Source organism: Stegastes partitus, unplaced genomic scaffold (assembly GCF_000690725.1).
Source record: "Stegastes partitus isolate 25-593 unplaced genomic scaffold, Stegastes_partitus-1.0.2 Scaffold534, whole genome shotgun sequence".
NCBI lineage: Eukaryota > Metazoa > Chordata > Actinopteri > Pomacentridae > Stegastes > Stegastes partitus.
This window is the reverse complement of record NW_007578265.1, coordinates 171,924-181,916: the sequence shown is the minus strand read 5'-3', so window position 1 is coordinate 181,916 and position 9,993 is coordinate 171,924. Positions and strand designations below refer to the sequence as shown.

The 9,993-nt window shown below is 40.3% G+C and overlaps 1 protein-coding gene across 1 annotated transcript in view; it reads right to left on the bottom strand.

Moving 5' to 3' along the window:
- Window positions 1–371: 371 nt before the first annotated feature.
- pdlim4 (PDZ and LIM domain 4) overlaps window positions 372–9,993 on the bottom strand; it is a 47,846-nt gene continuing 38,224 nt past the window's right edge. The window contains exons 6-7 of the mRNA XM_008287985.1: window positions 4,859–5,000; window positions 372–2,866 (exon numbers count right to left, since the gene is read on the bottom strand). Of these exons, the coding sequence (XP_008286207.1) occupies window positions 2,662–2,866; window positions 4,859–5,000 (347 nt within the window). The 3' untranslated portion in view covers window positions 372–2,661. The remainder of the gene's footprint in view (window positions 2,867–4,858; window positions 5,001–9,993) is intronic.

The following is a 9,993-nucleotide window of genomic DNA, read 5'->3' as shown; positions in this document are numbered from 1 at the left end:
CGAAAATATGCGGTTAAAATTAGTCTGATTTAACTTGTCCAAGACTCCACAGTTAAGAAATGACTACTCTTACAACAATGAAAGATGTGTTTGAGAAAGCCACTTTTAAAAGTAGGATTAACTATTCTATAACAAGGCATGCTGTTGCTCAATTTTATAATGAGATTTAAGGCCTCTGTGATTTGTATGTCTGCGGGGTTTGGTTACAAGACACACATTTTGCAGTCTGGTGGTCTTAAAGTGTGCGGTGTGGAGAAAGTGGCATGTCAGAACCAGGGTGTAAAACTAAGACAAATTGAGTCCCTTGTGTTTTAGAAAATTTTTGTGGGGAAATCCTGCAGTTACGACCAACGAAGAATTTGAACAATCTGTGTCATGGCAATGCACTTTCTCATTTTATTTAGAACCTAGAAAATAAAAGAGCAAATAAGAAGACCCAGAGCAAAAACATGTGCTGGTAGAACAATAAGTTAAATACAAGAAGAGAATTTTGTGTCAAAGAAATCATTTAAAAGACACAGGGTATGCAAAGGCACGTGAGTGACATGTTATATACGGTTTGTTAAAGCAATCACAATGAAACAAATATGTACAATACCAAAGAGACAATGTGGTAGCAATTTTCACATAATTTACAAGATCACTAAGATAGATGGCATATCAGCAGCTGCACATCACTGTTGATATCTTGGGGGGAAAAAAAAGGTTGATTTCAGCACTGCAAAACAAAATCAAAAAATCTTTCTCATTTCAAACTACAAAAGCAGTTCTGTTAGAAATATTTCTAAAAATTAAGAACATCATCACTCTTCTCCACTCAGTTCGCGCTCCACAATTCACAACAAGCTAAGACTGATGGCTACATAATGACATACGTCTTACAGAAAGATTTTTCTGTCAAGAAAAAGAAAATACGTGCCTCGTTTCTCTTTCTCACCCCTTCTTGCTCCCTCCCCCTTCTCTCTGAGGAAATGTAGAAATATATTTCATTTGCTCCATGGGCTCGACTGCAACCAGAAATCTGAATTCATAGTAGGAAGGGAATACAACTATGCGCACTTCTTGTCTTTTTCTGTCTTCCAAAGAAGAAGTGTAATGTATCTATGTAGTGGGTCCAAAAAAACGAAACCAAATCAGTATTACTCCCACATGTTGCAGGCTGTAGAGTCCCGGTTTAGAAGTTTCTAACAGTTTTCTATGGCCGTGTGTCCTGTCTCAAATGCACACTGCCATTTTTAACAGCTATCACGAGAGGTGGAGAGCATATTGATGTCAACCTTGAGAGTTTTCACTGAACTCTGTGCTCCTGGGTTTTTATTTTTTATGAGAAGAAATTCTTCAGTGTGAGAGTTGAAATTCCTCTCTCAGTCAGGTGCATGAGCCAGAAGCACCCACAGCTACGATCTTCCGTGTGCTGCGGCTGTTCAAAATGCCGTCATTGCATTCATACGCTGCATTAAGCTAAGCTGCTCAATCATTAAAGACTCATTTCTTGCTGGTAAGTGTTTATAGATCGAGGTTGCTGCGATCACACGTGGGAGAAACTCTTTTAGGCCGACTCTCACAGAGTTCTAGAGTTTCTCACAGAGCTCTGAGGACGTCTCCTGCAGGGATTTGTTTACATTTGAGGAGGTGGTGCTTGCATAGCTGCATAGGGAGGCATTTACTATAGGTTATAGTTCAGTAAACAGTCACCAAATGGCACACATTCCAGATACTTACAATTATACCTGCTAGAAATCTGCCTGTAGTGAATTATTGCTTATTGTTTCACATAACTGAAAAGTGAGCAGAAACAGTGAGATTGAAAGAGAGCTGTTTCCCAGTTTTGTAACATAAAAAGTCTGAAAATGAAACGGTGTACATGTAAACTAGAAGATGAGTATAACGTTTAACTGTAAAGTTGTTAAGAAAAGACACTTCAGCCCTTAACCAAGACTTAAAAAAATATATCACTACACCTCACGTGGCATTATAGAATGAAGGGTGACATTTTGTGTTATGTGGGGAAACTGCTGTTAAAAATCGCAAAATCCAAAATTAGTTTGAAAATAAAACCAACTTCTCTGCACAGTTCATCACAGCAAACACACCAAATCAACTCAAAAATCTCTCGTCACAATGCACATAACACACACTGGTGTCTGAAAGTTATTTGTAAGGCTTGAGTAGGACATTAGACATGTTGGTAAACTGATTGTTAGAGATGGCCAGAGTAGTCATTTTAACTAAGCGTCTCATTCAGTCTTTGTGGAATATTCTGTTGCTACACAACATAGCGGTGAATGTGCATATGCATGCTATCCTGGATCTTGAATTGAATTTAAACACACTGGTTGAGAGATGAGGGAGGTCAGATTGGGAAACAGTGTGAGCTTTTTCATGGATTAGAGTTTTGGGATATTCGTCAGCCTTATTCTGTCAACATATTCCAATCTGCTCAATATACAAAGCATTTATCAAGCCTGCCAGCGTGGAAGTACTGATCTGGGATCACAGAAACACAATTCTCATAGCGCATTCTCCCAAAGGCAAAGCTGACCCAAGATCAGCAGTCCGGTTTGACAGAGCCTGATCAGTGCAGGTGAGGATACTCAGCAGCCCCATTTCTACCATATCTTAGTTTCCCAGTTATATTACAGAATGACCAGCCTCTTCGTCTCAGACCAACTCCACCTTGGAGTTGGGGTACACGGCGACTACATCGTAGCCCTCTGGGGGTTGGACGCGAGCCTTAGCGTGGGTCTCACAGTACAGATTGTCCTCGATAAAGAAGTAGCCTCTCTGCTTGAGGTTGACGCCGCAGTCGTCGCACACGAAGCACTCGGGGTGATAGAGCTTGTCCCTGGCCTTCACAATGGTGCCACTGGATGGATAGATGAAAGGAAGGTTAAACTTAAAATTATGGAAAATGAATGCAACAAATGTAGAAATCCTGGAGACACGGCAAAATAATAAAAAAAAGCAATAGAAAGAAAGATTCATGAAACAGACAGATGTTTTGATGTGAGTGCAGGTCAGTCCAGTAATGTTATATGCAACGTGTTCCTTTTTTTTTTTTTTTTTTGCCTTTTCCACTTTTATCCTAGTTTTATTTGGCATTGCTCACAAGCTACAGACCAAGCATTAACCAACTCAAATATCCAGTGCACTCCCTTGGTTTCAACCATTTAGTGTCTAAAACATTGCTCCTTGGTGACTGAAAACTAACCTTCCACTTGAAAATCTTCCATGAACTGTCAGTCTTTTTATTCCAACTTCCCCTCAGACAGTACAGCCCCCTTAAACAGAGTACTTAGGGTGCAGATTTTGTTTTGTGACTTTTATTTCCTCTTCTTGTGGTTTCTTTTGGTCATATGTTCTCCTGAACCCTGGCTTTAAATCTTTGTAGTCTTTTTATTAGCAGCGTGCAAGAAGAAAATGTCCTTCTAAAGTATGAGGAGAGAGTGAAACATCATAGGCTTGTGCTATCGAGAGGAACAAGAACGGGTGAATGCTTGACTGGAAAATGTTGCAACGATAAGAAAATCGTAAAATGCAAATTGCCTTATAAGGCTGACTGACTTAGAAAGCAAGTGTCAGGGAGGTGCCATCATTGCAAATTACAGAATGTCAAGCAGGGCACTTAAAAGGAAAGTGAGTGATGATGAATTGCTAATGACTGTTTTTTATTGGACTTTCCATTATCTATGCAAATCAACACTGTGACTCTGCAAGCATGTGAATATATCTCATCATGTGTCATATATCAGCGACATTTTCTAAAGCAAACATCCTGAGAGGAGTTTCAGGTGGTAGGAAGATCACAAGCATTCAGCTAAATAGCACGTATTTAATTTGCTGGCTGGCTACTGATCAGCACCACTGAATGTAGGACTTTAGTTGCACAGTGACAGCAGTTGTTCAGGGCGTTCACTGTTCATTCACTGTTCCCAATTAGATTTTCCTTTCTGGACTGGGGACTTGGGCCAGCGACCACTCAGTCATAAGCCCGCTTCTTTTTTTAACCGCTTTCCCAGTGTAACCACAGCACTCGGAGGATAAACTCGTGACACAGTGCTCCATACATGTTTGAAAAAGCTGTAAAATGTTCTTAGGTCATAGCCGGCTTACTATGCTGTGCCAGCTCCCACAATGCTCTCTTGTTAACAAAGTGACATCACTGCTTACCTGCAGCTGCTTTTATAGAGGGGGGATTACCGGTGCATGTGGCTACTCTGGCAAAAGGTGTGTGTGTGTGTGTGTGCAAGTTCATGCACCTGTGTGCAGGTCAGAATATGTTCATGGAGTGTGTATACATGGGAAAGGGAGCGGAGGGTGGTTTGGTTTAATCATTAAAATGACAAATGGGATCAGTTTTGTGAGTGCTTATAAAAGGCCTGTTGGTGCAGGTCGACCTGTGTGAGTTAACCTTTTTGTTTCACAGAACCTTGACTCACCTCACGTAGTTCACCTCTTAAACTTTATGATCAGAGACAGAGTGATAAAATAGGGGGAGAAATATAATTTCCAGATGCAGTTCCAAAGTATTTTAACAGCAAATCATTCACACCTCCAGGATCACACTTACTGTGTCTTTACTTTATCTTCCTCAGACTATAATTTTAGATCAGAGGAACCATGCGTTATAAGTTAGAGGTTTAATGCTGTGGTACCTACTACCTTAAATTAAAGAAACAACATTATGTCTCCGAGTTCAAATGAAAAAACAACTTTTAAATATTGCTTTTAACAATTACACCACACAAATTTGCATTACAGGCTTTTTACAGCAGTCTCTGGTCACATATGACTCAATTACTTACTTGCGTTATTGACCTCTTTGTATTAACTTAACAAGAATGTGTTAAATACTTACACAATGCCATTACAGCAGCGTGTGCACTGGGGGAGCTTCTGAAGACCGGGCATGCTGGGGCTGGGGATGGGGCTTCCCAGCTTGGGGATCGGAGATCTGACCGGAGACTTTAAGTTCCTAATCCTCTCTGTCGGTGACACACCTGTGAATAAGAAAACAGAATAAATAAAGGATCTTTGGAAACTGCACTGTAAACTTTTGAGGGGCCAGACGCCCTAAAAACAAGCCAAACTATAAAAGCACAATGCGCTCCCAGAATTGGAGGCACTGACACAACACGAACACCTCCTCTGTGGGCCCCTGTTAACCATTTTTTTTAATGTACGTGTGCGTGTTTCTGTGTATGTGTCCTAGGGCCAGTAAATTCCAGTTCGTGTTGATATGGTGACTTAAGGGGGAAAAAGGCTAACAGGTTCATGAGAGCGTGCATTTGTGCGTTTTTGCACCCTGCAGGAAATTCCCTCTGAGTTACAGGTAGTAAGACCAGAACGTGTCGGCTGTCAAGGCTGTAATAGGCTGGTAAATGATACAAAGATGGAATATTGTTCCCATTTTGCCCTTAAATACAGAGCTCTTTCTGCTCTTTCTCACCTACTGCACAGATGTATGTTTACTTATTGTCACAAGGGCGTGGTAGAGGTATAGATAAGAGGTCCAGTTCCTAGTAATTGATGTGGTTTCTAGGCAGCTACTGTTATCTACCATATTGCTATCCATCTCCTGTTAGTTTTTTGCTTGATTGCTTCTGGCACATTGTGACAAATCCAAGCATGCAGCTCACTGAGGACAACCAGTGTTGACAGCACATGTGATAAATGTACTGTGTCACGCTGACAGATGCTCCTTCTATTTTGACCAGCATGCTGGAGCACTAAGCTGCTTTTTAGAGCACCTGCTTAATAACAACCACCTAAGAGACTGAATGCAACCATCTCAAGCACAACAGCTACGACTATCAGCATCTAGCAAAAGCAGCACTAATAATAGCAATCTTGACATTTTTTTGTTGCTGTTATCTACAATAAGGATTTCAATGCTCTGTCATGCTTAAGAAAACTGTGGTAAATCTTAATCATCTCGGCCATGTTTATGTTTCTGAAAGCTGAGGTCACATTTATCATTGTCGAGCCGCTTGCTTTCACAAACAGGATGCTGCCACTTTTCCCCTTCCTCAATGTCCCACTGCATCTTTCTAGATGTGATTATTTTGTAGAAGTTTCTGATTTGTCTTCAGATGTGGTGAACTTCAAACCCGGCAGAGGCCAAAACAAACCAGCAGTATTTATTGTGTTTTTTTCCCCATCAATTTATTAATGATTCCTTGATGTGAATATGCTAAACAAGGCATCCCTGAGTGTCATTTTCACCAAAGAATAAAATGTCTGTGTAAACCTCTACTTTCCCCTCTTTGTTTTTTGACATCACAATTTCTCTTTTTCCTTTCTCTCTCGCACACCTTCCCCCGCTGTGTCTCTGGCACCTTCCTGTGTACTCCATTCAAATGTCACATTCTGTGGTGGCATTTCCCCGTAGGAATTCATCAGTCAACCTGTCAAGATGCCAGGTAGGGAAAACATCCCACGCTATCGAGTCCAGATTTAACCGTCACACCGATACGCGACAATCACATGATGCATGTGAAGAGCACAAGTGGGATGACAGTCCTGGCACTCTACCTGTCAATTACAGTTAGAAACATGTTCTGCTCAAATGCCCCCCCCCCTTTTTTTTTTTTTTTGGCAAACACAGTTTAATGCTGTTGCACTTTCACAATGACTGTTTATGAAAAGTGATGCAGGCTGTTAACATGATGGTGGGAGATGTGGGTTACTGCCTTCCCATGGATGGCATTTTTCTATGAGGAGGGATCAGCTCAGACCATCTAGTCCTTAGTTATGCCTGACTGGAATACATGAAAGCAGCATATTTTATACTGGATATCTGGAGCCACTCCAGTGGTTCCAAATGCAGCGGGATAAATCAGTGGAATGCAGCCAGGAACTGCACTATATGCCTTTCCTTTACTGATGATATGCCAGCAGAGGCCATTGAGGCCAACAGGCCACCTATCACTGCCTCCAACCACAGTTTAATTACTTTGCATCTGGCCCCTGCCTCAAAGCCCTTCTTACCCTTCAGCAGCAGTTAGCCTCTGACTGCTCCGTGGTGACATTAGCTAGGCATGTTATTTCTGAGATTAATGTCTCTATTAGCTAATAATGAACTCTAATGGAAAACCTTTTACATGCAACACTCTTGTGACTTTTTAACGTAGGGGTAGGTTGACTAATACTGACGACAGTCAGAATAAAGTACAGAAAGTTGAATGAATGAACGTCTGTTTAGTGTCAACGACACTCTGGGTTTTTATATAGTCATACCAAATAAGCTCTTTATATTTCACCACTTAAAGCTGACTGACACATTGGATTATTTCACAAACAGCGACAAGTTGGCCGCTTGCACACACATCCACACCCCTTGCAACTTTCACAGCACAATGTGTGTGTCCTACACTGTGACTAACAGCAACAGACACACACACACACACACACACATACTGTTGACCTGCATTCTGTCAAGTGTGAAGCCTCACAGAATCTATGGCAAAGGGAATCCTGATGTCATTGTAGACAACTATTGTGGAATATTATGAGACAAAAAAATGTGTTTTTAATATCTGAGGCAATGCATTCAACAGAAAACGTGACCTAGGCATAAAGAAAGCTATTGGAAACTATAGCAGCAAGTGCTACAATGACAGTCAACTGGCAGAAACGTAATCAATGAATTATCATGAAGTAACACCAATTATTTTTTTCTGAAATTAAGTATTTGTTTTTTTATATCATATCTTTTATATCATAAACTCAAAGGTGTTTTGATCATTGTCCAGACAAATAGAGCTATTTAGGGTTCCCATAATTATTTTTTTTACAGAAATTCCAAAAGCAAATGATTATTAAATAAAAACTATACTAAACATTGGTTGTGGTCCTTTGGTTTTGCACAGAAGAAATGCTCCAACAGATGTCAGAGAGTTTCCCTCCTCACCACTGGAATCACATTTACCCCCACAGGACTAGAAATCTTGTCTGGCCTTTAAATCTTGTGTCTTTTCATCTCTGTCTTGCTCCTGCGCTCTCTCTTTCATGAAAACATGACCAATGTGGTGTTTTAGTCATTTGGTTTAGAGCTATTAAACTTCCCATACGATTTCTGAAGTACCATCATTTCAAGTATTGTTGCTATAATCTAGGAAGCAATCAATAACTGGACAAGTGTTATACTTTAAAATTTAAACACTGGCCTGCTGATGGATTTCCTCATTTACAGATGTCACTTCTGAAGAAGTACACAGCGTGAAACTGGGTTTTGCAATGTAGGACTTAATGTACAGAACAAATTATGCATACTTGAGACATTTCTCCAAACAAATTACATTATAGTCCAGAGAGAGGAGAGAGGTTTTACAGAGGTCGCTGACATTGTGTTTATTTCTTCTTTTTTTTCTTCTTTTTCATCATGTCATCCTCTGGCTATTTTTCCCCCTAAATTTTCCATCAAAATGTCATTATTTAAGGTAAAAATCATGAAATCTCATCTGCAACAAAGTAACCTAAGTCTTTACATTCAATAATAAACCTTCTTCGATTGTGCATTTCTTTAAAACATACAGAAACAGTTCTGCTGATGTGTAAAGGAATATTTGCTAGAATTTAACTGAGTGATACTTTAACGTCCGTATACCTAAAATTTTAAAGTGAACAGATTGGACAGTAAGCAAAATCCACCATATAAAATCCACACCATTCTTCCTTACGGTCAGAGATTCAGATTTTCAAAAATGACATGCAGCAGGTTGAAGTTTTAATTCATGTACAAGAAGCAGCATTTAATTAGTTTTTCTTTAATTCTGCCCGTTGCTGTTTTGCTTGTTTTAACGCTTCCTTGTTTCATGTTTCTGTGTTTTAATGCTGCCATGCTTTAAAAAGAAACTCCTCTGGTTGGAAAATGAAGCGTAATGTTGGTGTAATAGCGCCTCAAACACCCTGTTTAACAGTCACTCCACCCGTCTTCCATCCACATCGCTCTCCAATCGCGGTCGAGCCTGTGGAATTCTGGGTAAACTGACACTCTTGTTTGCTTTAACTTTAAAAGCCCCTGAAAGTCAACATGGCCTCTACGGGGGCTTGCGCCTTCAAAAAGGGACCAACTGCGGTGATTTAAAAGTCTGACAGTGAGGCATGCATTGGAAAGCAGGATGATTTGACTTTAACCTGAGTGTCAAACGTGTTCATTTGACTTTTTTTATGGAGCCATTAGCACACAGAAACGAAGGTAAGGACACGAGCAACATCTGTGGCAGGGTTTCCCACTCTCACACAGATTGAATGACACCTTCAAACACCAACAAAGAGACAGGTAGCTTTTGAAAGGATCCAAATGTAAACTTGTGGTGTCTGTGTGTTTCATCGAGGGCTTAACCTGTCAGTCAACTTGTCAGTCTCCCAAACTGAAAGACAACTGGCAGCGGACAACAGAGGTCCCTTCTAATCTCTATAATCCATCAGCAGTGTTACATTCTCTCTCCTTCCGACCTCCTTCATCTGTCATTAGCTGGTGTCCCCTTTCTGTAACTCTCTTGCTTTCTTTCTTATTGCTTTGAGTGTTATAAGAAGTGATGAATTAAGGAAACAGTCTGGTTTGGCTCCGCTCCAGCCCTCGCTGCAGGAGCAGTTTGCATTGTTCCTCGCGCTGTGAATTATCCTGTCAGCACATCAAACGCAGAGCAGGAGATGCGATAACGAAGAATAATAATAATATTTTACAGGAAACGAAAATCAGCGATAAGAGAAACTAAGCCTTTTCCGTTTAATGGCTTCATTATATGTTCTGAAGGCTCAGATTTGACTATCTGTTTCTTTAAATAGACAAATATATTCGTCCAAATCCCTCCAAAATAATAAGCTCTGATAGAAAAACTGTATTAACAATGACATAAGCCAGAAAAAAAGGGTGTAGGATCCAGAATATCTCATGGGTGTTAACATTCTGGGTTGCAGAGTCGTGGCATTGATTTATTTTGTTGACAGTGTTGAAGTAGTTTTGGTTTTGTATGTTGTAAGCCACAT